The sequence below is a fragment of the Eublepharis macularius genome, chromosome 1 (genome assembly GCF_028583425.1).
Source record: "Eublepharis macularius isolate TG4126 chromosome 1, MPM_Emac_v1.0, whole genome shotgun sequence".
Classification (NCBI taxonomy): domain Eukaryota; kingdom Metazoa; phylum Chordata; class Lepidosauria; order Squamata; family Eublepharidae; genus Eublepharis; species Eublepharis macularius.
Genome location: NC_072790.1, coordinates 178,641,574 through 178,668,319, shown reverse-complemented (window position 1 = coordinate 178,668,319; position 26,746 = coordinate 178,641,574). Strand labels below are relative to the sequence as shown.

At 42.6% G+C, this 26,746-nt stretch overlaps 1 protein-coding gene across 1 annotated transcript in view; it reads left to right on the top strand.

Moving 5' to 3' along the window:
• The window catches only part of ALK (ALK receptor tyrosine kinase), a 941,973-nt gene that overhangs the window by 278,454 nt on the left and 636,773 nt on the right, over window positions 1–26,746 (top strand). The window contains 1 exon segment of the mRNA XM_054982048.1: window positions 25,641–25,799. Coding sequence (XP_054838023.1) covers window positions 25,641–25,799 — 159 coding nt within the window.

Below are 26,746 nucleotides of genomic sequence, written 5' to 3'. Positions count from 1 at the left end.
TGCTTTGTGGTTATATTTGGAAAGGGTAGTCTGCAAAATGGGAGCAGAAAAATCTGTAGCTTGCACCTCAGTGAGATGAACTAATATTCATACATTACCTATCATTCATCAATACTGCTGAACCTTAGTCTAAGAGAATGGTAATGATAAGGAAGCACTTAGTAGCTTACTGTCAGCCACTGGTGCTACTGAATTCAGCCTTCTGTGGTTTCTTTTATATGGAGATTTAATTTTATTGCAGATTCTAGTTGGGGGAATTCTGATCATCCTTCCACAAAGTTCCAGTAAAATAATTAGCAGCAGTTGCTTTGCCAACACATTCTGGGATGAAGACTGTAAGTCAAAACATGGAAAAAGACATATTACTTGACAGGCTACCCCAGATCAGGATGCATCACAGTCCCCCAGGAATTGTTATAAAATAAGAAAAATCAACCACTGATTAACTCTCGTCATGAACCTAGAGGGCTGGATCCTGAGACCTATTAGTGCAAGACAGAGGTGGTTGTGAATCTTCCTCACTCCCCCCACCCCACAACAGCCTTTTGCAACCCAAGAAAGGTTATTTCCAGGTTCCTTAGCTCCAGGGATCAGATGGCTGCATTTGGGGGAGGAGGGGACAAAAATTTCATCAGAACAGCTCTGGTGAACAGAGACAAGAGGTTGATTTTGCCCTCTTTCCAACTCCCCATTGTAGTTTCCCAACCCACATGGGTATTATACTTCTCATGTCCTACAACCATGGAAATAATTTTTCCCAGGATTGGAAAGGACTGGTAAGGAAGGGGAATGTGGGAAAGATCGGCAGTCGTTGCACCTGCAGATTGTGGGATCTAACCCAGGGTTACCAACATGGACTGTGTCTCTAATATTGACCATGCTACCCACTTGTACTCGCAGCAATCAGCAGAGGACTTCAATGTACCCATAAACAGATGTAGGATTTCCAAGAAATTCCTTAAGTTCTTACATGGCACTATGGCCTATGTCATGCAGCAATTACCATTTACTGCCACTCATATGTTGGACCACAAATTGACAATTCATTTAAATAGTGATACACTCAAAGTCTCCTCCTATGGGGGTATATGATTTCCACATGTTGAAATGATTATCATAGAAAGAGCATTAAAAAACTCAAACAGTTCAAATGACATTAACATGTGATATCTGCAGATTTCACATGAAACCAACACCTAAAACATACGGGAGTCATTTGGCAGCTGACTTCATTAAAGCTGAAATCAATGAAGAGCTCATTAATGATTTCTTTTAAAAATCAGCCAAAGTGTGGACAGTCATTGGCACACTTGTAGTTCATGCAGCACAAGCAAAGCTACCTTCAGCATTCCTGTTGGATGATCATGAAGGAGGATGAATCTATTGCTAGACACTTGTGAGAACAGATGAGGTGGAAAGAGGCTAATAAGATTTACTCACCCCAGGCCTCTAATTATCTGCTTGAGGGAAAAGTTTGACCTACCTGTGTGAAGGCATCACATATTTCTCTAAATTTATGTCTCGGCATTTCATGTCATGCAGCACCTTTTCTTTGGAAGGGCACAGAATGCCTGCTCTTTGCTTTTATACTTATGTGAATGATGAAGACGTGTCAGTTTCATCTCTGAGTAATACACTTTTCTTCTGCTTGTAACTTAAGAAAAATTCTATTTTTCATTCATTCATTATTTGACTGCAGCCTCTTTAGATTTTGTCTAAAATACAGTTCCAGGAACTAACAATTGCTCTATTAACCAGGGATGTACAAAACTATCTGTTTTCTTCTTCTTTTAGGGTTCATCAGTGTTCAAGGGCTCCCAATTTTTCACATTTAATTTTTTTTCATTCAGTTGAACTGATCCACTGAATTTAAGTCTACCTGTTGTACCCATGAGACTTTTAGCATGTAGCTCCTTTTTTGTTGAATGTAATATCTCTGATGTATAAATTACACCAACTCCCTCTAGCTGTAGGAAGGAGGGTGTTTTACTATTATCTCCTAACAATTTAGAACGTTTTAAAAAATCAGCTGACATTACAGGTCATCAACATAACAAAAGATTATTCCACCAAAGAACTGAAGAATAGAGAGGGTGGGGGGACATTGAACAGGCAGAATTTCTACATGCTTGTTGACATTTTAAAAGGACAGTGAGCAGAAAATTCCTCTTATCAAAGAGAAAGAAAAGAAAATTTAGCAATTGTGGGATAAGAAGATAAGAGTAGGCCTCTTATAGACTGGAAGCTGGTTAAACTCCAAGAAGGAGTGGAGGAATAAGTGGGTATTTTTCACAGATGAAAGGTATCAGTAGAAGAGGCACAAAGCATTTGTATCAGTCACAGTGTTAATAAATTGGGAAGAGGAATAATCTGGAGTCTGGTGAAACAACAAACTAGCACAGTTTTCATTTGACAGCAAATGATTTAGAAATGGTTGCTAAATGCTTTATTTAGATCAAACATTTTCAAACAATTGAATCCCTCCCCATCCGGTAGCCATAATCACATATTTCCTAATCTGCAACCATTAAAGAGACATCAGAAGATAATTTCTGAGTCACCAGTGCAAGACAGGAAAGATCAACCAGCAGAGTTGAACTTGTGGGTTGTGGGGCGGGGACCCTACTTCAGTATTGATGCCTGGGCAACAGCTTGTGAAAGGCACCTCTAGCCACCGCTACCACCTATTTATCCTATAGGAGGCCTGGGTCCAGCTGCACCCACAAGCTATGAACCTGCTCCTTTAGGGGGAGTGCAACTCCATCCAAAGAAGAAGTCCCCATTCCTGGGTCAAACCTTCCCCCCACCAGTTGCATCTCCGTCCTGTTAGAATTAAGTTTCAGCTTATTAGCCCTCTTCCATCCCCAAGCTGCCTCTAGGCGCCTGTTCATGGTTTCCACAGCCTCCCTAGAATATGCTGGAAGCATGAGATAGAGCTGAGCGTCACCTACATATTGGTGGCAACTTAACCTAAATCTCCAAATGACTCTCACAATGGCTTTACATAGATGTTGAAAAGCATGAGGGAGAATCTAGAATCTTGCGGAACCTCATTGGCAGCAAGCTAAGAGGCAGAGCAGCAGGCCCCCAGCACCACACCCTGAAACCGACCTTCAAGATTGGACCAAACCCACTGCAAAACAATGCCTTCCAGTACCAGTCCAGTAAGATGGTCCAGAAGAATACCATGATAGATGTTAGGCAACTACAATTTCATCCTTCAGTTTAAAAGAAGTGACTTAATCCATCAGTTGCCCTGACCTAGATAGCCCAGACAAGCCCATTTTTGTCAGATCTTGGCTGCTAAGCAGGGTCGGCCTTGGTTAGTAATTGGACAGGAGACCAATGGCAAACCACCTCTGTTAGTCTCTTGCCATGAAAACCACACTAGGGGTTGCCATAAGTCAGCTATGACTTGAGGGCACTCTCCACACACACAAACACAATGTCCAAAAAGATATAAGTATTAGAACATTTTGGAGGTTATTATTTCTAGAGCAACTTGATGGCACATAATACATGCATTTCATCTAGGCTACTTGAACCCAGTAGGCCTATTTTACTCAAGAGCTTTCCATTCCCATATATGGAAAGAGCAAATGGTTTTCTAATAGTTCACAGCTTTGTTGCCTAATTAAGATTACAACTGAGTGTTTAATAAAACTTCTATTAAAACTTTGTTTGCCTAATAGTCTGATGGGACCTGTATAATTAAGTGACTGGCATTGCTGAAGTGAGGAAATATTAGTCTTCTTAATTACTTTTTTCCTTGTTCTGTTAATTGATCAATGTCTTTGATTGAAAGACAGAATAAATTAATATTTTACAGAATTCCCCCATTCTCATTTATTTCTACAAAAGGAGGGGGTGTCTGAGGGTTCAGGTCCTGATTACATTTCTAAAACTGCCGTGTTTATGATGGTCCCAACAGAAAGTCATCAACTTTCTTTATGGTGCCAAAGGAATACTTTTGTGCCAGATGATTGTGCACACCCTCACTGTTCATTTTGCCAATGTCAGTAGTAATGGAAGGCAGTTGTGTTGATAACTACTAGCAATGCAAGTTAGAATTTATTTTATTTTATTTACATTATTTACAGCCCACTTTATAACCTATATATTTAGAGATAATCTGTCTGTGACTGCAAACTTCTGTAGACTAATAACAGGGGATGAAAGACACCATCTTGTCCTACATATGAAATTCGTTTTAGCTGGTCCAAGGCAGAAAGGGTAGAAAGAGGTAGATGCACATATGCAACAGTGGCACATCAGACCATTTTGCTTGATAGGCCTGGCCAGTTCTCTGCCCAAGGGACTGACACAAGCCACTGATGCACGGGTAGCACCCTTTGAGCTTGGCTTGCTCCCAGTATGTCTGGCCAAACACAACTCTTCCCTCCTAAGCTGCTTTTTTTAAAAAAACCTGCTCACTAATATCATGACAAGTAGACCAGTACAGGAGAGTTAGGTCTTGGGTAGGGTTCCCAGGTGCAATCTCCCAGTGGTTTACCCCATTGCCCAACAATTGCTGGCAATTGGCAGGAGGTTGCAAGCTGGCAGGCAATCTCCCACCACCCACAGGCAACCCAGGAAAGAGCATGGTGGGCAAGCTCCCACTGGGACATGATAACATCACTTCCTGAAGTGAAATCATCACTGTTCACATGGAGTGCTCCAGCTTTTTGCATGGGCTAATTTCAGCAGCCCAAACAGGCTAATTCTAAAAGAATTGACCCCATGCAAAGCATGGGAGCGTTCCCATGCAAAGTGTGATGGCATCACTTCAAGAAGTGACATCATCACATTGGCATCAGGAGCAGGTGCACACTTTGTGCAAGCATAAAGATCTCCATGCCAATGAATACTGGGTCCCCTCTTCCACCAGGAGGGCATGGGGACCTGGCAACCTTACTCTTAAGCCATAAAGGTTAGGTGCCCTGGGATGGATAGACCCCAAGCCTGGCTCATCATAGGAATTTTCAATAATGCATGGGTTGGGGGGGGAACCCTACTTCATTCCACATTAAGCATCAGTATTGATGCCTGGGCAACAGCTTGTGAAAGGCACTTCTAGCCACCACTACCACCTATTTATCCTATAGGAGGCCTGGGTCCAGCTGCACCCACAAGCTATGAACCTGCTCCTTTAGGGGGAGTGCACCTCCATCCAAAGAAGAAGTCCCCATTCCTGGGTCAAACCTTCCCCCCACTTTGACTAGATGGTCTGTATGGCCCCTTCCAACTCTATGATTCCATGATTCTATGATTCTAAATATTTGCTTTTCCTATACAAAAATTGTATTTTTCTCTTCGAGGGTAGAAAACAATATTAAATGTTTTTGCAAGAACATGGTAGTATTTCACCCTTTAAAAGTGAGTTTTTCAAATCATTTCTTTTAAAAAACAAAGCATATAATTTGAGGTGTATGAACAGATAATTGGTATTAGGCCATGTAATTAAGCTTACAAATGGATGTAAGTCACATTTACAACCACTGTCATAATAGCTAATAGTGATGCAACAACAGAGTTCCTCATAAGTTTGAAGGAGAAATGTAACTTAAGTAGGAATGTGGTCACAGATTTCCCTACCAACAAAAAAGAGAGCTCCGTGTGTTCACAAACAGATTACTACCTGCACTGACTCTGCCCACTGATATGAATTAAGTATAATTATAGCCCTAGCTGTTAGGTGCTTTTATGGGTAACACAGTCTTCTTACTTATCAGCCAGTATTTTCATGCTGACCTAACTGGGCTGGACTTCAGACCTCTGAGGAATATGCCTGCTTTATCCAGGGTGAGGCAAGATGTCATCAATATGTTTTTAAAATAAGCTGCCTACCCTTTCTTTTAAAGCCTGATCCAAATCCCATTGAGGTCAGTAAAGCTGCTCAATTAATTCTAGTTGGCTTTATAACGGACTTCAAGTTCTTGGAATGTTTTTCTCTTTGGCCTTGTTGCACTCACAACATCCCATATGGCATGGGCTGAAGAACCTGAAGCCAAGAACTGCTCAAGCATTCTCTCTGTATTGACTTAGTGTTGCCTATCGAACTCCAATTGTCATTGCAGCTGGAACTCAAGGCTTACATGTCACGCAGCACCCAGCCATGTATTCTCTGTCTTGGCTCAGCTGAGATAATTATTCATCTTCTTTGCTATGATATATAATATGATAAATGGTTCCATGTGGTACAAATGTTTAGTGGGGCTAAGACAAATTAGCCTTATAACTGTGACCCAAATCCAGGCATCTGTACAAGTGGACCAATATCCAGTAATGAATCTGTACTTTTTTTGATAAGTTTTGAATTTTGTTTCTTTGCATTCCATAGATCTGTTTTACTGATAGCAGTGCTCCTCTACCCACCCCCACAGCCCAAGGAGTACTCTTCTGACACAAGCAGCTCTTGTATCAAGGGAAGGCTCGTTGCCTCTCAGAAAGTATCAGTGTTAGGGGAATGGACCCATGGGACCTTGTTCTTTGTCCTTTACATTTTTGGTATTGTGGTATATGTCTAAATTCTAGCTGCTTTCATCAGTTGTTTGTTACATGACACTGGTTATGTTTTCAACAGTTTGTTTTTAAAAACTTTTTTTGCCATCTTCTGTGCATGGATCAGGGGTCACTGGGGATGTGGTGGGGGAAGTAGTGATGAATTTCTTGCATTGTGCAGGGGGTTGGAGTAGATGACCTTTCCAACCCTATGATTCTATAATTGTTTCTGTTTCTTTGTAACAACTCAATGAGGTTGTAACTGGGGGTGTGCATATAGAAAGTTTCTATCTCAGTTTTGGTTCCAGGGGTTACATAACAATTGCTTCTCATTACCAGTTTATTCCAGCCGGGGCAGCACTATCTTGGAACTGATCCATTTTGGTTTTTTTTTCATTTCATAAGTTTTGACTCTTTGCACACATGTTGGCCGGGTGTAGCATACGCACACTCTTCTTTTCAAGGGGGCAGCTGTTTTTGCATGTAACTGTGGGTCCTTAGGTCAGCAGATAGGAAAGCCTACCCTGATCAAAAGGGCACTCTGCTCCCCTCTCCTCGTAAATGCTTAACAATGCAACGTGCAGTTTCAGCTGGCCCTGTCAGTAACTGATTAACTGGATGCCAGCACAGATAAACATTATTTCCTTGGTCATCAGTCCTTGTGTATGCATGCTGTGCTTAAATAAAGGAGCCACTGCCTGGCTAGGGGAGACTAGCCTTCGCAGACTGATGCTCAGAATCGCAACCCTGTGTCGTGTCATTCCTACAAGTGGCGCAGCCGAACAGGGACACCCGCTCACCAACGCCTGGCATAGGCCCTTTGAGTGCACTCCTTCGTCGCTGTCTCAGTGACCCCTTCATTGGTGAGTATGGGAGGACAATTTTCACATGCCCAGCGCAGGCATATTGAGGAGCTCCAGTTCCTGGTTCAGAAGTCCGGCGGGTCTGTGACTTCTAGTCAACTTCGCTCCTTGGTTCAGGAGCTTACTAAGCTCTGCCCCTGGTATCCTGAGGAGGGATCTCTCCGCCTCAAGGACTGGGAGAAAATCGGCCGGGTTCTCCATGCCCTGCCACGAGCTCATGTAGAATTGTTGCATACCTGGTATCAATGCAGGAATGCAGTGGAGAAGTTTACACCCATTCCAATTGCTCAATTGTCTAAGGAATGTCCACCAGAGTATGCTGAAGTGCAATTGCTTCCTCCAGCACTGCTCAGCTCTCCCTCCCCTCCACAACCCTCTGCACCTCCTGGTAAGGATTTTAATCCTCCACCTTCTGTGGGAGGGGTCCCAGGGCGGCTGGTGAGGGAGGTACTGGAACGAGAACTCAGGCAGGCGAAATCTGAGGATGTGGCAGAATTAACTGAAATGCTTGCTATCTGCCCAGTTCACGTTACTGACCAGGTTGATGCTCAGGGTTGCCAGATTGTGGAGTATAAGCCTCTCTCTTATCCTGTTCTTACTGAGTTAAGGAAAGTGATTTGAGATATGGGATTGCAGAGCAGTTATGTACAGGGTATGCTTGAGGCTGTCATGCGTAATCATACTCTAGTCCCAGAGGATTGGAAAACCATGATTCACATGCTTTTAACTCCTGCACAATATGTGGTTTGGGAAAGTGAGTTCCGCCAGCAGTGTTTGCTAAGAGGCGCCAATTCTGGCGGAGCTTACAGTGCCGAGCAACTCTATGGGGCAGGAAATTTTAGTGACACCAATCATCAGATAGTCTTGCCTGCTGCCACTCTGGAGGTTTCTTCTAATTGTGCCTTTCACGCTTTTCAGCGTGTCCCCTCCTCTGGCAAACCCTCACAAACCTTTTCCAGCGTTCGCCAAAAAGCCACAGAGCCTTACACAGACTTTGTTCATCGCCTGCAGGAAGCCCTCAAGCATCAAGTTGATAACGCTGATGCTCAAGAGGAGCTGTTACTTAAGTTAGCTAAAGAAAATGCTACCTCTGAGTGCCGAAGGGTTATCACCGGTCTGGGGAACAACCCGGAGTTGGCAGACATGATTAGAGCTTGCCAAGATATAGGAAGTTCCTCTCATCAAGCCTTTTTGCTGGCTGCCGCTCTCCATCAGGGGGGGAAACCTGGGGGAAGGTGTTTTAACTGCGGCAGGTCTGGGCATTTCAAAGCAGAATGCCGGGCTCCGGGGGGTGGAGGCGTAAAATGAAAGCCTACCAGCCCAACTGGGAAAGGGAAGCCTCGAACTAAATGTCCCAAATGTGGCAAGGGATTTCATTGGGCTAGTGAGTGCCGCTCAGGAAACTACCAGACGGGCCCGTCTCTGGCCCCGGTCCAAACAGAGGCAAGTCTGGGCTAGACTCCTTGCCTGCTTCTACTATTTTCAATTCCCCAAGTGCCACTAAAGGCAGTGCAGGGATTGATCTTTTTCTACAAGCTGATCTTACTTTCCAGTTCCCCAGAGAAGTGCAAATCGCACCTTCTCAGCTCTCCGGTCCTTTGCTTCCTGGCCATCTGGGCCTGATCTTACCTCGCTCCTCTAGTGGGAAAAAGGGAATCTTTGTAGTCCCTGGGGTTGTTGACTCTGATTATGAAGGAGTCATACAACTGCAACTGTGGACTAATTTGCCTCAAACTTTGCCTCAGAATTCTGCGCCTGCTCAGTTAATTCTTGTCCCCTATGTCTTGCCCGCAGGGGGAGCCGACCATGAGCGTGGCACGGGAGGTTTTGGGTCTACCTCCACTGATTCACTGGTAGGACTGACTACCCACTATCACTTCTGCACGCCCTCAGCAGCATATGTTTATTCAGGGTCGTAAGTTTAAAGGTATTATTGATACTGGAGCTGATGTTACTGTTCTCAGCCGCTTGCAGTGGCCCCCTGAGTGGCCTTTAGAGGCCTGTCCCAGTGTTTGGTGTAACGACACTAAAATTGCACAGAAAACACAATCCTCCCTCTAAACCATCAACCCACCAAGTTTGAGAGCACACAACAATGGGATTCTCTGTTTATGGACTGCATGGAATGGGGAAGGCATGTTTCAAGGCAAATGTTGGGCAGCTGAGCAAACACATACACTGTTCTTTTTGCATCGTCTAAAACCCATCAGTCCAATAAGTTTCTCCTCAAGTACATGAAAGGCGAGGAGGAGGCTTGCAAGTGGCACGAAAAGGATGGCTTTCAAACTTTCTGCCCCGCCGCTTTTTCCTCCATGGGAATGGGAGGAGGGAACCCTCCTCTCCCTCCTATCGGGGGGGGGAAAGTGGTGGGGCAGGAAGTTTGAAAGCAAGCAGCACTTTTCAGGCTGTTTGCAAATGCAAACAGCAAGGTCCTGCTTGACCTGAAGCTTTCCAAAGCAATCCAAATCACTTCTGAAAGCTTTGATCTACTGTTTCCAAATCATTTCTTTATTGTAGGACTCCACAGATTGTCTCCAAGAGAGTTCACATATTCTAATGATTAAGGTGTGATCCTTAAACGAGCAGATCAGCTTGCCTTAGAGTGTAAACAGAAGTATGATATATGAAGGAGTGTGATGCATGCACAAATGATCTATTTTGGGGCTCTGTAATAACCAAGTCTTTGAATGTAGGGGTATTTATAGCATTTATTTGAATATATGAGACTATCTAGTATATTCAGTATGTTTGGAATTTAGCTGTTAGTATTTCTATTTTTCATCATATTCAACTCTCTAGTTTTTAAGAAACCAGTGAAATATTTTTAGATGTTTAATAGGTTTTATGAGCCTCCTTTTTGGTTTGTCAAGCTCAAAATACTGCCTGGTGGTTGTGGAGAAATATCTCCAAGGTACATTTTGCACATAGGTATGGGGATCCAAGAAAAAACCAACCAAACAGATCCCAAATTTTGAACAGAAAGTACAATGTAACAATCAGCTTTTTTGTTGGCTCTTGATACAATTATCAGTAGAATCACATCTATATTCTTTTTTTCCAGTGTTTTTCAATGTGCATCACTAATGTAGAAGAGGGAAATGATGCAAGAATTGAAGAAACTGACAACTGTAGCAAATAGGAGTGTGCACCCCCAAAAAATTCGGGCAAACCCAAAGTGGTAAAATGCTTTGTGATAACCCGAAATTAAATTGCGTCAGTATGCTCCGTAAAAATTTGGAGCATACCGAAGTGGGAGTGAAGCTTGGTGGTTCAACTCATTAAAGCAGCTTCTGGAATGCTGAACTAAATCCAGGAAACAAGGCTGTAACAACCCCCCCCCCACTGCCCCCGAAAAGTTTGTGCATTTTGTTTCAGTATGAGGCTGTGCAGGCAGGCCAGGTAGTTGGGACAGAGGCCGCCTGGCAGCATCCTGTTTTCCTTAACTGCAAGTCTGTCTGCATATGCAACCAATTGGTTCCAAAGGAGAGAGACTCAGCCCTAAGCATTAACTCTGTTGGAATGAAGGAGGTGTGTGTGCCATGCATGAGTGCATTTTTTCCCAGTGCTGCCTGGACAATGGAGTTATGGCATTGGCACTGAGCAGCTCATAGAGATCAAAGGTTTGCTTTACACTGAGGATGGGTGCAGCAGATGGCATGGTGTCATCAGCATCAGCGTCACCATCTCCACCCCTTTCTGTGCACTTTTACGCTCAATGCAAGGAAAGGCCAGCAACATCCATGTAGGCATGCACACAAATGTGGGTTTGAGCAGGGAGGGGTCTTCTTCATCGTCTGAGCCACTGGCTGCCACAAAGGCTAATTTTATGCAGATTAGGATGAAAATTGGAAAGAAAAAGCAATTATTAAAGGAGAGCCAGGAGGTACCAAGCATATGGAACTGTTTCATGTCCATCCTATGGCCTGCTGCTGCTGCTGCTGTCCTTCTCTTAGATGCCATGGTGCCAGTGCTACCACTGTGACTAAAGAAGTCCTCCAAAGATAGTGGGTCGAGGAGCACCAGGAAGAATTTCATCTTGCTCAGAAAGCCTTCTGGCTTTGGGGGCTTCTCGGATTAAAACTGTTAACCCAGAGCTAAATGATGGGGAGGTAGCAGGCACATGTGTACATTGTGCACGTGCACATGTGCGTTCGCGCGCATGCGCGCGCACACACACACACACACACACACAAACCAAGTCTTTCCAGATCAGTATTCCATGTGGAGCCCTGACCTGGATAGCCCAGGTGAGCCTAATCTCATTAGATCTCAGAAGCTAAGCAGGGTTAGCCTTGGTTAGTAATTGGATGGGAGACCTCCAACGAAGACCGGGATTGCAGAGGCAGGCAATGGCAAACCACCTCTGATAGCCTCTTGCCATGAAAACCCCATTAGGGGGTCACCATAAGTCAGCTATGACTTGAGGGCACCACACACACACACATTCCATGTGGAAGGACCAATCTGGTCAGATTTTTTATTTTCTGGCACAGCAATGGGACTCTTGTTGCTTGTCCTCCTGTGATTTCTCTTTTTGCCTTTTCATTCAACTCTGTGTTAACAGTTTTAGCAGAAAGGAAAACTGGCAGCAGCAACCTGTCAAATCTCCCACTTTTACTAGAAAAAAATAGCAAAAAAGGGGGGGCATCTTCCCTCTATTTCCCTTCTCATGATAGAAAAACCAACATCTAGTGCTCCCTTTCTCTGTGCTTTTATGCACAGTGCAAGGACAGGCTGGCAGCCAGTGGATTTAAACAGGGTGTCCCAGGCTGCTGCAAAGCAGATTAGGGTGAGAATAATTCACCCCTTATTGCGGAAACAGAACTACAAGGCACAGGGAAACGACATAACAGCAAGACTCAAAGGTAAAATGTATTAGCTTTGTCACTAAAGCTATTTTTTTTTTAAATCGCTGTGATGTGCCAGACCAGTTGGCAGTGGAGTGCTCTCCTATTTGCATGCATGCTGGTGCAGCTTGTTTCCTGCCATTGTATGTTGGGGTGTGCAGTTCGGGATTCTAATTTGGAAAAAAAACCCGAATCGAGCCACATTTGGAAAGATTCAGGATTCCAAAATCAGTCCCAAAATATAATCAGTTCTCAAAATATAGCAATTTCCACCAATATTCAAAAGTATAGTTTGGTGTAGTGGTTAAGAGTGTTGCCCAGTAGAGATGTGCATGAAAAAAAAAATAGGTAAATTTGATTTTTTTTAACATAATCTGAGGGAAAAATTCAAAATTCCCTGAATTCCGAATTGATTGAGAGCCAGTTTGGTGTAGTGGTTATGAGTGCAGGACTGTAATCTGGAGAGTCGAGTTTGATTCCCCACTCCTCCACTTGAAGCCAGCTGGGTGACCTTGGGCTAGTCTCAGCTCTCTGGAGCTCTCTCAGCCCCACCCACCTCACAGGGTGTTTTGTTGTGGGGATAATAATGGCATACTTTGTAAACCGCTCTGAGTGGGTGTTAAGTTGTCCTGAAGGACGGTATATAAATTGAATGTTATTATTATTATTACAAGCTATAACATAATTTAACAGTTACAAATATATTCATATGTAACATTCCTTGTTCAAGCTGTCATCTCTTGAGGAAAAAAACTGATTTATTCTTTCTTCTGTTCCACAAACATTGGCATCATCTATGCTTTGTGGCCTTGCAAAAATTTTTAGCAAGAAGTTTATGAAATGTGATATGTTATCAAACAAATATAAAACTTGAATGAATGTGAGAGGAGAGTTACCTAAAGGAGTCTAAAGGTTTTCTGCACAACGGATATCCAATCAACTTTCTTGGGAAGACGACTTACAAAAAATGAAGGGAAGAGGGAAAGTGCCACCTCTATATATATATAGCTCATACCCTACCACAAATTTTGTTAGTCTTATAGGTGCTACTGGACTCTTGCTGTTTTCTGCCTTTATATAGATACTGGTATAAAATTCTGCAGACATACACTGCTTAATAGTGGCCTCACTAGGCGATACTTCAACGCAAAGCTCTCTGTTAAAAACAGTGGTGTCACTCTCATTTCTCACTTAAAACAAAGGGTCAAACATTGAGATAAAAATCAAAGGAGGAATTTATTCTTTTGTCAAAAATAAATAAAACCATAATTGTCCTACAATATAGTGTCTAAAAATTGTTTGAATTATACTACTGTATTTTCAACATTTAAATCCTGCTTTTCTTCCACTGCTCCACTTAGGCGGCCATACACAAAGTTTTCAAGCTCCTGTTCTAACTTACTAGACCCACACCTGCTAGCTTGTTGCCTTCCAGCTATCTTTTGGCAATGGTTGGCTGTGGTGCCTTAGTGTTCAACTGAAATGATTTGTATGCATGTGCACTAAAGCCAAGATGCATCCTAAACTTCATGGCTACGTGAGCTATTAGCATATTAAAACTTCATGGCTACATGAGCTACAAGCATATTAAAAATAGTAACTCCAGAAATGACTCTTTCCTTGTAAAGAGTATTACTCCAGCAATGAACGTCTCCACCAATAGAAGATGTCTCGCTTAGCAAAAAGGAGTTGTTGGATCAAACAGTAAGAAAGTAAACCTGATAGTGTTTATCCTTCCATTCTCAGCAAAATAAACCAGAGGAAGAACTGCTTAAAACGGAGTCATACTCCTTTGTTTCTTTATTATACCCCACTTTTTTCCCTAATGGGGACTTAAAGTGGCTTAAAACAGCTTTCCCGTCTCCATTTTATCCTCACAACAACCCTGTGAGGTATATCAGGCTGAGAGCATGTGACTGGTCAAATGTCACCCAGCAAGCTTTCATGACAGAGTGGAGATTCAAACCTAGGTCTCCCATATCACAGACTGCCACTCTAACCACCACACCAGATGTTATGTACCAGTGGAGACTTCTTAACTGAAGATGTCCAGGACTGAACTTTGGGCATTCTACATGGCAAGCATGTCTTCTATTGAACTATTCTTTGAATGATAGGGGCTTCTACTGCAGCCCCAGTTCTGCAGTGGGTGGAAAGGAGGCAAGAAGCTGACAATTAGGCCATTTTCACACAGCCACATGCCCGGAAGATCATGCAAAACACACGGCATACAAGCATGTTCCTAGCATGATTTCCCGGCACGATCCTGTTTAATGGCACTTTTTCTGACGTCATTGGGTCATTAAAGGGGATCATGCCAGGAGATCATGCCAGGAAGATGCTTCGTGCTGTGAGTTTGTGCAATCTCCTGGGCACGTGTGAAAACGGCTTTAATTTGTCCCCAGCAGCCTCTTTCCTCGGAGCCTGGAGGAAAGCTTCAGACTTTGCTGAGTGGTAGAATAAGTCTTCTTCTAAGTCTTCATAAACATGAATGGAGGCTTTTAAGAATATCTAAATAAGTCTTCAGAATTCTTAAGCATCCATTCGTAGGAAGTTTTATAATGTTAAAATGCTAACCGCTGAAATACATAGTAGAACTCAAACTCAGTATCTGTGAAAATCAGTTAAAAACCAGAGAAACACTAATTTCTGATTTTTTTTCTGAGATATTTTAGAGGGGAGCAGAGTCTCTACATTTGGAGTAATTATCAAACAATGTTAAGAATTTGTCCCATTAGTTCCCTTTTCACATGACAGGAATGGCCCTATCATCTTTCATTTCTGTGCTCCAAGGGAGAAGGCAGTCTTATCTGACTATCAGCAGTTATGGAGGAGTTCTGTGCACCTACCCAGATGCAAGCAAAGAAATAAAATCAGGACAACTTCTACCCCCCTGGCTCCAAGTTGGCAAAGGGTATTAGAACAGCTGGTGACTCTTTCACAAGCAATCCAGCAAGAGATGCCAAGAGAGGCAGTCTGGAGTGCTGAGGTCTGGCGTCTTTCTCTTAAGAGCTCTTTTCCTTGTTTTGCCATCACACAGATACCCATTCAGGTTCACTCATGCAAATGCACAGTAAAGCCACCCTAACCTTGACAGTATAAGTAAAGCAATCTGATTCTATATCTCAGACAAGGCTTGGGATATCCCTTATCACATGTTGTTCTTCACTGTGAGGGACATTCCACGTATGTTTTTCCTTCATTGTGCTGCCTTCTATCATTAGCTGTGCAAACTATGCCATGCTACAACCTCTCTGTGTAATAGTGTGTGTGTGTGTGTGTGTGTGTGTGTGTGTGTGTGTGTGTGTGTGTGTGTGTGTGGTGCCCTCAAGTCAGAGTTGACTTATTGCGACCCCTGGTGGGGTTTTCATGGCAAGAAACTATCAGAGGTGGTTTGCCATTGCCTGCCTATGTGTAATGGAATAAAGGATACTATATTAGCAGTCATAAGAACTCAGACTACCAATAATCAGCCTCCATCCTCCATCCTCTTCAGTTCAGTCACACTGACAGGCCCTTTGGTTCACATCAAGGGCTCGTGCCCCAGGTACCATGTATAAAATAGTGTGCCTACAGGAAAGTGGCACAATGACTCAACAGTGATGGTTGATAAGCAGCAGGTAGAAACAGTAAAGTATATATGGCAGGAAAAGACAGAAGAATAGATTATAAAATAATCAACCAATAAGCATGTAGAATAGGAGTAGACAACCTTTTTGGACTGAATGCCAAAAACCCAACACCATCTACCTATGGCACCTTAGAGACTCACAAGATTTCCAGATACCTCAAAAACGTATACCCTGAAAATCTTGCTGGCCTCTCAGGTGCTACTGGACTCAAATCCTGCTGTTCTGCTGCAGGCCAACACAGCAACCTACCTACCTGGAACTAACATCTACCTACGGCAATGTTGGTGTGCCAGTGGCCAGGGGGGTGGGGACAAGGGTTGGGAGGGGCCATAGCTCAGTGGTAGAATATGTGCTTGGCATGCTGAAGATCCCAGGCTCAATATTTGGCATCTCCAGTTAAACGGATCATGTAGGGAAGGACCTTTGGCTCAGACTCTGAAGAGCTGCTGCCAGTCTGAGTAGACAATACTGACCCTGATGGACCAATGGTCTGATTCAGCATAAGGAAGCTTCATGTGTATGTGTATACTGGGAGCATGCTGAACCCCAAAGATGCTCCCTCATTAGGGGTTTACTTTGGTCACTGGTGAGCAGAATAGGGCTTGTGTGCTGTGTAAAATGGTCTGCTGTGTCCTTGTTTGACACACATGCTGGGGGCTGCCTGCCCTAGTCTAGAAGTACAGTGTTTGCTAGATAGCACTATGGATTTGGCAAGACAGTTAGGCCAGGCTAATCTTATTTCCTTTTTTGATTGAGTTGCTAGTTTAGTAGACAACACGAATGCAATGGAAATAATATATCTTGACCTCATTAAAGTGTTTGACAAGGCCCTTCCTGGTATTCAGTTGGAAAACTGATAAAGTGTGGATTAGATTATGCTATTATTAGGTGGATTGAAAGTTGATTGCAAAACTGCACTCAAAGCATGTTTATTAATGTCTCTTCATCAAACTGGAGAGAGGTTTCAAGTACTGTACCATAACGCTCTATCCTGGAGCTGATACTATTTAACATCATTATTAATGATTTGGATGAAGGTGTGGACAGAAATAATACAAAAAATGGGATGAATAGATAACATGGAAATAATAGAACATGGAAACTATTTTCAAGAGTATCTTGACTGGATAGAACATTGGGATGAGATTAATAACATGGTTTAATAGAAATGAAATGTTTTGCATTTAAATAGAGAAAAAATGTGCAAGTACAGGATGGGAGATACCTGAGCAAGTGATATGGAAAGGTTAGGTGGGAGATACCAGGAGATTGGGTGACTTTCTATCATGTGACTTGCCTGACTCACCCCAGCCCAGCAACTGGCTACTGTTCAACAGCAGCCACCCCTTGGTAGCCAATGTGATGTGGTGGCAACTGGGAGACCCAAGTTTGAATCCCAACTTTGCTGTGTAAGCTCAATGGGCAACTTTAGGCCACTCACACAATTCTCAGGCTAACCTATCTCACAGGGTTGCTGTGAGGATAAAATGGAGTGGAGGAGAATGCTTTGGATCCCCATTGGGAGAAAGATGGCGTATAAATGAATAATAAAAAAGCTGGGGATGGGGAGGATAGATAAAAGGTAGGTTAGTTGGCAGGTTGGAAGGAAAGAAGGAATCAGGGAATTGTGAGGATATGGGGGATGCCAGTAGGAAGGAAAGATGAAATAGTGTGGGGAGGTGATACAGGGACAGTGAGGTGCACAGCTGGGGATTCCCCCCTGCCGCCTGCCAGTTGATAGTTTAAAGGGCCCTTTCCTGCCACATACAAGGGACAGGGCCCTTTAAACACACCACAAACTGACCTTCCCAATGTCCAATACCCACCAAATTTGCAGGGGATATAGTCCTCACTGTCCTCCAAAGATCGCCAAGTTTCAGAGATTGCACCCCGGGAAAGGCATGATCCATGGGTCTCCTCCTTTGTTGTCATTTTCTCTTCACGGTGGCAAAAACAGGACTCTCTGCTGGAAGCTAATTTGAGGGGTTACAAACTGACCTTCCCAATATCCAATACCCACCAAATTTGCAGGGGACATCGTCCTTACTGTCCTCTGAAGACCCGCTAAGTTTCAGAGAGATTGCACCCCGGGAAAGGCATGATCCATGGGTCCCCCCTTTTTTCATTTCATTCATGGAGCCTCACGAACGGCTTGTTCGTGAACAGACGAATGGGCTGTTCGTGGGTTTTTTCCATTTGTAATGCTGTTCGTGCCCATGTCTACACCATTCAAGGACCACATCTTACTTTCACTTGAAGGTTTAGTCCGTGCTGATTCTTACAGACACAATGCAGCTATTAGGAGGAAAAACACAGGAAAAGCTTATGTATGTATAGCAGAATGCATATTCTGCAAGTAATACATGCTTTTACATCCCTTGCTGGTGGGCTTCCCAGGTGCAATATGTAAAACAAACGAGGAGTGTATGCTGTCTGGCTACAACAGGGAGTCATAGAGTGCATTTCACAGTGTTGTAAAAAAGAACTAGAGAGCTAAAATAATACATTTTTCTGAGAGATGTAGGATATAACAACTGATGGTCACTGTAGAAAGCAGGATGGTGGTTAGCTGGACCTTTGGTCTTGTTCAGAACCAACTGGTATAGTGCAGCATAGCAGTTAAGTGACACAGCAAAACATCTAGCACTCACTTTTTACTAAATGACCTTGGACCAGTCACTATCTCTCAGCCTAACCTAGATCACTTATATATTGGCTGTTTCCACACATCCTTATAGGCATAGCCCACCCACAGAACTCTGGAGGCTTTTCTTAAAGCTTCCTTACATCTAAATTTACAAATCATATTCATACTGTTTTGTTACTGCCTTTTCCGCACGTTTACTGGGAATGCAGTTTCTCTAGTGTTTTCTTCTGCTGCGGGTTGACAGAGCGGCTTCCCCCCATTCTTTGGCATATGAACGCTTAAAGCATTCTGAAGAATAATCCTGTCTTCACCCAATTCCTCCCCCGAAGCTCTTTCCCTTTCAGTTCAGCTGTGGAAGCCTCCTTGAAAATGATGAAAGTGCCCAATCTCCCCTTCAAAACCGCTTTTGTTAGGAACTGTTTGGAGGCAACCTCACAGCGCAAGTGCTTGTGGGGAGTGTGTGCGGAGGGTGAGTTGTCAGAGCGACTCAGCAAACACACCTAAAGAGAAAAAGGATGGGAACGACAGACTGTGTGGAAATGGCCATTGCAAGAATAAAATGGGGAGTGCCTATTTTATTCTTGCAGCTTGAAGGAATGCCAGGATTCTTATGTTTATTCTTATGTTGAGTTCCAAAAAGCTTGAAGGAATGCCAGGATTCTTATGTTGCACTTTTCCATATGTGGGTTCTTCTTAAAATCTGAGAAGATTAGGGAGCAAATTGATGGGATTTTTGCAAATACATATAAGTCCTGGGGTGGGAGGAGCCAGGAAGCAGGATTTACCTCTTCTGGAAACTTCTTGCACTGGGAAGGCTTTAGGAACTGGCTTTGCTTTTGAAATTAGTAACTGAAAAATCAATATGTCACTTCCCAATCATGAATTAACAGCTTATAGGCCTTATAAATTAAGTATATAGAGGTTAGTTGGTGTTAATAGAGGTCCCAATGCTCACTGAGCAGAGTACTTCTCCCAAGAAAGCAATTTAAACACTATCTCCTCCCTAATTAATAGCTATGAATATTTATTTAGAAGGTCTAATGGTAATAAAAACATCTTAGCATTGTCTGCACTACTCCTACTTGTGCAAGCCTTTGTTGATGTCTGAGATGAATTATACAACCAAGTTTGCTCCTTCTGCTGAGGTCTTGAGTAACCTTTACTAAATATTTACATGGGGGGGGTGCATTCATCAGAAAAGACAGCATACAGATGTTCTTGATTTTCTAGCTTCTTGTTTCCCAACAGACTTCTTAGTGACTGGGACAGGCCGTCACATTTTAGGTCAGGCAGCCAACTGGAATATAGCAAAAATATTTGGCTCAGGGGCCTGCTCTTGGAGTATGGAGCCTCTATCATACTTGCTTCAGAAAGAAATTTCTGAAGAAATGTTACATTTTGTGAATATTGTTTTCTGGATTACTCAGTGCTACTATATTTCCATCCAGTGCAAATATGTGATATTAGCCTCTCCCCACTGTCATCAGAAGCTGGGAAGAGACATACAGCCAGTGTCTTGTACATACTCTTACCATAGCAGCAGAAATCATAAACACCTTCAGTGAGTGTGTGTTTTATCTTTAGGAATTATATTTAAGATTGCAGTCTTAATTTAATTAAAACAATCATAGGTTTATTTATCCCAATGACAGTTCTAATTACGATAGTTTTGGATAGCTTTGATTTGTGACAGTTTTCTTCATTCATGTAGACTGTTTCCTAAACACTCAGTGACTTAAGCTGCAAAGAGCTCTAGTTCCTAGCATGAATGTAAAAAGTGGATTTGTGATTCACTGGACCTTAGCGGCTCCTTTATGATCCACAGTGCCCATACAGCTGCTGCATAAACATATACAGATATAAATCTTTCAAAAATTTCATTGCAAAAGCTACTGAGTATGCACAGTAGCTACTTCCTAAAGCTCCATACCTAGTCATTTCTTTTGGTAGTGGCATAAAAAGGAAATCTCTCCAGGTTCTATTAAATTTAATTACTTTCCTCTACAGCTTCAGATTTTTTAAAAAGGAAAAGGTGGCATCTATTTAAATATAAAAAGCCCCCAGAGCAATAGCAGAATGTACTGTTACAAACGAAATAGTAAGCACAAGCAAAGACAGAAATGGAAGGTGTAGCAAAGAAATATGTGCACTAGAAATGTTCTCCAATTTGTTTTGCTAATTGTTAGCGAGCAGCCATTCAGAAATGCTACCAAAAATTATAGCTTTGCAACATATTTGCAACAGCCAATAAACAGCAGGAACATAAGATTACAAGTGAAAGGCAGTTTATAAATGAGGTTAGATACCATATGTATCTATTGAATTGGGTGCCTAATCTCAGCTTTATTTAAACTTTTAATTAAACGAATCATTTTGATGTTACACAAGGCAAATGAAGAATCTCCATCTCAAGGAAAAACTTATTGTATTTGAAATCCCATTCTAAATTCGGTTTACTGGGGGCAGAGCAGGATGTGGGGATTTCCTCTATCTTATTATTGTCATAGGATGCAATGTTTAAGAAGTCAGATGGCACTACCAGTTATTTCATCCTTCTATACCGTGCAATGGATTATGGAGTCACTTGTTCTATACACTATATACTGATATATAATGGAAATTTTGTTGTGATGCATATACATAACACTGAAAAGGTAGGAGTGAAAGAAATTTATTTTTCAGTAGAAGCATAAATATGTATTGGTGTACTGTAATAGAAATCACTGGTGAAAAGCCAATTATATAGAAATGAGGTAACTAATTTTCCACACTCCACGAAGTATGGTCCAGTTGTTCGTATATTAAATACATGTAAAAAGAGGAGTATATTTTGTTGAGTCTTGGAAATACTTAAGAGAACTACATGCCTCTCCTTGCTTATGATGTATTATGAATTGCTATTCTGAGTTTGCTCTTTCCTGTTGTCTGGTGTGAATCCAGTGCTCAGAATGTCAAGAAAGCAACAATATATGTATTAAAGAAGGTAGAAAAAGTTGTATTAAAAGATTTGATCATTTCACTTTGTCATTAAACAGTTGAATTATCTGAAATAGATTCAAGAAAGGGCAAAAGATTCAAAAGTATGATGATTTCAAGAGGATGGGGTGAAGATCATGAATCTATGCAGGTGGGAAAGAAATTGAATGCTTAATAGAGAATCTAATTGAAGTTTTTAAAATGTTGGCTGGTTTGGCTAGTGTCAACCAATTATTTGGGTTAATCTCAGCTCAGGACCAGAAAAAATACATGTTAATGAAAGTCTCCAAAGTGAAGCAGTTTTTTCCCCCTCTAAGGTCTGAAACTTCTAGGCCAACTATAAACTGAGGGCAAATATAACTGAGCTACAAGAAAATGACTCATGCAGAATCAATCCTCCGTCTACATTTCAAGTAAAAGCCCACATCATCTACTCTTCAGTTAATTTAATCACTAATAATGATAGCAACATGCAGCATTTTACACCAAACTACTTGTTACAGAATCCACATGTCTGACCCATGGATATTGCTGCCATTTTAAAGCTGAACTTGGGCCATTTAAAAATGCAACTACAACAAGGGGAAGTCCCCATGGTATACAGTAGGGGTGTGTGATTTGGGTTTCCACTTCGGGAAAAATATCCAAATCGGACCCGATTCGACAAGATTCAGGATTTCCGAATCAGCCCCAACATGCCGGCCCATTTTGGAAACTCCGAATCAAAGCTTCCTGTAGCAATTTGTATCACTTCGGGAAGCTTCGGGTCAAGGAGTTCAAATGCTCCTTTCCATGCCGCTGCGCAATGGCAGGAAAAGGGTATTTAAACTCCATCTTCAGCTGCTTGATAGGGACTTCCCATCCAGGCAGCTGAGCCAAGCCAGCGGGGTTTAAATGCCCCTTTCCGTGCTGCTGCCTCATCCACCCAATGGACAGGAGACAGGGGAATTCCTCCATCTCGCCAGCATTGGGTGAATGAGTGGCAGCGCAGCAAATTTAAACTTGCTGGGCCACTGCTGCCTCTTTCACCCAATTGATGGACGACAGGGAAATTCCTCCATCTCCACAGCATCAGATGAACGAGTGGCAGCATGGCAAGTTTAAACTTGCTGGGCCACCACTGCCTCTTTCACCCAATGGAGGGAAGATGGAGGAATTCTCCCATCTCCCCTCCATCGGGTGGATGAGGCAGCGGCAGCCCAGCAAGTTTAAACTTGCCACACTGCCACTCATTCACCTGATGCTGGGGAGATGGAGGAATTCCCCCATCTCCTGTCCTGCTTCCAGTGGCTGCCGAGTCTGCAGAGTGCTGCTGACAGGTAACAAGGTCCAGCTGGCAAGGCAAGGAATGTGCAAAGTCCGTAAATCAAGGGAGTAGTCAAGGACAGGCCGGGTTGGAGGTCAGAGAGACAGTTCCAAGGAGCAAACACCGGCAGTACAGTAGCAGCTTAGAGAACTCGTTGAAGCCATGCTGAAAGGACCCCTCCCTTTGGCTTTTATACTCGGAGAGCATTCGGTCAGCTCGCACAGCTGCTTCAAGTCTCCTCCTCTGAAGCCCCTCCTTCCTCTGAGAAGGCTGGCCTGTTCAAAGCCCGGAGGCGTGCAGATTGACGTCGGGTCTGTAAGTCTCTTCTGTCCCTGCTATGCCGACGTTGCTCTCGATAGTCTGGAGATGTTGGAGGGGATAAGGAAGCTGGCTGCGTCTGGGCTGGTGGCTCTGGGTGGGGGAGGGGAGCTTCTGGCTGGGATTCAGCATCTGACCGTTCAGCTGTGGTCGGCTGCTGGGAGGCAGGCTGCTCCTCCTCAGGAGGAGCAAGGCTGTCAGCAAGTGTCAGCTGTTCCAGCTCCTCCTCCCCTGAGGACTTGTCAAGCTCAGGCTGTACTATGACATCTCCCCTCCATAGGGTGGATGAGGTAGTGGTGGCTGCTGTGAGTTTAAACTTGCCGGGCCACCGCTTCCTCCTTCACCCGATGGAGGAATTTCTCCGTCTCCCCTCTATTGGGTGGATGAGGCAGTGGCAGCCACAGCAAGTTTATAGTTGCCACGCCTCTGCTCATTCACCTGATACCGGCTAGACAGGGAGATCTCCCCCATCTCCCCAGCATCGAGTGAAGAGGAGGCAGCAGTGGCGGGACAAGTTTAAACTTGCTACACCACCACTCACTGACCTGTTGCTGGGGAGATGGGGAAATTCCTCCCTCTCCCCAGCATTGAGTGAAGAGGAAGCTGTGGGGGCGGGGAAGCTTCAATATGCTCCAAATCTTTATGGAGCATATTGAAGCGGGCTGATAAGCAATTTCCAAAGCCACTTGCTGCTTCGGAAATCACCTATTTCTGACTCTTTTTTCTGCTTCATAATTTACAAAGTGGGAAAACCGAATCTTTTTTTGGCTGCACACCCCTAGTATACAGTAAATAACACTAACAAGTATATAAATGACATTTATAAAGTGCAAAAGTGCAAGGTGATATAATACAAGAAATAAATAATTTTATAAATGGTTATTAAATACATCAATAAATAACATTATCATAAATGACGACCAAGATAATACAATTCACAATCAATAATCATATGCAATACATGTAGGAGAATATTCTCATCCTGCAGACAGTAGATGCTGTACAAGGTGCAAGGTGGGCCCAACAGGCTGCTAGCAACACCTGTCGAAACCGGTGAGAGATGACGTCCATCTCAGTTATCTTTTGATGCTTTGATTTTATGTACACTGCAGCTATAGGATCCTCTGAGGAAGCTCTGCGAACTTGGCTACTTGCTAGCAGCCTGTTGGGGCCACCTTGCACTGTCCAGCTTCTTCTCTGGACCAGGGGTGACCTGAAAAAGAAAATAAACAGTTATTACAAAGACTATCTTTATGAATTAATTAATTACCTCAGACCCAGGGTACAGCATCTACTGTCTGAAGGATGAGAATTTCATTTATATACTTGTTAATGTTATTTACTGTATACCGTGGGGGCATCCCCTTGTTGTAGTTGTATTAGACTGTGGTAGCTTCTCCTTTTTTGAATTTGCCATTTAAAAATGCCACAAGGTGCAGTGGGACCAGGAGCTCTTGTCCCTCCCCCCCACATGCCTTTTCAAGTGCTGAAACAGCTGCGGGGGTGGGAGGTATTTCAGCACTTGAAAAGGCATAGGGGAAACAGCAGCTCCTTGTCCTGCTGCACTGCAGGCAGTTCTTGCAATGTTTTTAAGTGTTCCAAGTTAATGGGTGGTGGCATCCATGGGTTGGACATGTGAATGCTACCATGTCTACTTTGGCCCTTAAGCAGCACAATCACTTAGAGTTGCCTATCAAAGGCAAGAACAATTTTCTGGGACTGTGTCTTACTGAATAAAAGAGGGTTTACTTCTGACTGGACCTGCTTACGATTGCTCTCATAGTCCCTTTCCACTCCTAACATCCTGTTCCTTTGTAGATGTTCACATATATGTCCACCCAATACAAAACAAAATGTTAGGAGTTATGTACTATAAGATGCCAGACATATTCATATCCATATTCTTATTTGTCCGCTGCTTCTCCTTCTCTCATGTTAAACAGTATGATGTAGTAGTTAGAGGAGGCCTGAGAGTCCCAGATTCAAATCCATATACTGCCACAGTATGTCACTCTCAACCTGACCTACTTCAAAAGGGTTGTTGTGGTGATAAATGGAGGCAAGCAGAACATCCTGCTTTGAGCTCTTTGGAGGAAAGGCAGGATACATGTTAATAAATAAAAGACAAGAAAATATCCTTCTTAGGTCTTATTTTTAATTATACAAAATACTTTTTTGTAATACCTAGTGATGTTGAATCATACTGACAACGCATATGCTGGAAAGCCAGTATGGTGTAGTAGTTAAAGTGTTGGACTAGGATCTGAGAAATTCAGGTTTGAATCTCCGCTCTGCCATGGACGTTCGTGCGGTGACCTTGGGCCAGTCACATACTCTCAGTCTAACTTACCTCACAGGGATGTTGTGAGGATAAAATAGAGGAGAGTGATATAAGCTGCTTTGGGAAGAAACGTGGTGTATAAATAAAGTAAATAAATGTCTGATGTTTTCCTAACATGGAAGGAGGAAAAACAAAGGGAGGAATTTGCAGAACAGGTCGTAATAATTTGCTCAACTTTAGATGGCTTTCTGTTTTTTTTCTATTTCCAGTTTTCGACTGCAATTTTGAATTGCCTTGTGATCTAGAATATTCTCCACCATTGAGGGAGGGTCATAACAGGTCATGGCACAGAGTGAGTGCAGATGAGCTCTCACAACTGCATCTTCCAGATGGTCCAGAAAGGGATTACTCTGAAGAGTCAACAAAAGGTAAGAGTTACACTCCGTCAGCCTGTATCCACTGAATGCAACGGTATTCAGGATTTCAGCAGTAAGATTTCAACCACAACCATGTCAAAAAGTATTGGAGCAGATATGGTATGGTTGCTCTTATGGTTTGGAAACAAGCTTACCTTCAAGTGGCAACGAACCCCTGCTGGGGTTTTCAAAGGAATAGATGTTCAGAGGTGGTTTGCCATTGCTTGCCTCTATGTAGCAATCCTGGAACTCCTTGATGGTCTCCCATCCGACTACTAACCAGGGTTGAACCTGCTTAGCTTCCAAGATCCCCCCCCTTTATAATTACAAATTTTTATTTCAGTTAATAAACTCATAAACATAAAACTTGAACTACAATCATACAGTCATCTAAATCATACATCTATAATCACCCACTACTACAGTTGTCTACAATCATCTAAGTCATTCATAAAACATAAACACAATCATCTAAATCATACAAAGGAAACATAAAACAAACTACTATCATTTAAACGATATAGTCATTTATCAAATCATATATCTATATAGAACTTGCTTATATATGTTCTTAATTTTTCATTTGCATTTAAGTATTTTATTCTGTCTTTTCCATCTATATTCATATCTAATAATAATTTCATTATAAACATATATTGCCAATTTCTTCACCCCCTCCCCCTTTTCTTCTATAACACTTTCTGTTTTGATTTAAATTTAAATTCCTAATTATTCTTAATTTTCAGATATATAATCAAAAAGTACTTTTCATTTTTCTTGATATTCTGAGATTGGTCTATTGTGTATATAAGAGATTAGTTTTGCCATTGTTGCATATTTATATCATTTATTCTTCCATTCCTTCAAATCTGGACATTTTTCTGCTTTCCATTTTGCTTCAAATATTACTCTTGCCACCATCACCATATACTTAAATAATTCATAATGAGTTTTTTGTA